Here is a 431-nt window from a genome sequence, read left to right as displayed (position 1 = left end):
CTCTCTCTCTCTCTCTCTCTCTCTCTCTCTCTCTCTCTCTCTCTCCCCCTCTCTCTCTCCTACCATGGTAGTCTAACTCTAGTCCAACCAGGTATAAGGGCAGGAATAAGTGGGTGAGATATACTCAGATCAATTGGAAAGATCAAGCAGAAGTTGGGTTCAGGGCTCCTTAGTTGAGTCTTCCTAATGATCTGCCATTTGTCCTTTAGAATAACAATTATGACCTACCTTTGCCTGAGGAGGAGACCAAACCCAAGGGAAGTAACTGGCTTTACCATTCTGATGCCATCCGCACTTACCTGAACCTCATGGGCAAGAGCAAGAAAGATGCCACCCTGGAGGCTTGTGCTGGTGCCCTGCAGAACCTCACTGCTAGCAAAGGACTGGTGAGAGAAATGGCCACTTCCAACTTTCCTGTCTCCACCATCTCC

The 431-nt window shown here is 48.7% G+C and overlaps 1 protein-coding gene across 1 annotated transcript in view; it reads left to right on the top strand.

Moving 5' to 3' along the window:
* The window catches only part of PKP1 (plakophilin 1), a 74619-nt gene that overhangs the window by 66571 nt on the left and 7617 nt on the right, over positions 1 to 431 (top strand). The window contains exon 9 of the mRNA XM_027843413.1: positions 210 to 386. Within this exon, the coding sequence (XP_027699214.1) occupies positions 210 to 386 (177 nt within the window). The remainder of the gene's footprint in view (positions 1 to 209; positions 387 to 431) is intronic.

The sequence above is a fragment of the Vombatus ursinus genome, unplaced genomic scaffold (assembly GCF_900497805.2).
Source record: "Vombatus ursinus unplaced genomic scaffold, bare-nosed wombat genome assembly UNPS02014909.1, whole genome shotgun sequence".
In the NCBI taxonomy this organism is placed as follows: domain Eukaryota; kingdom Metazoa; phylum Chordata; class Mammalia; order Diprotodontia; family Vombatidae; genus Vombatus; species Vombatus ursinus.
Note: the sequence above shows the minus strand (reverse complement) of the source record. Positions and strands in the feature narration are given on the sequence as shown.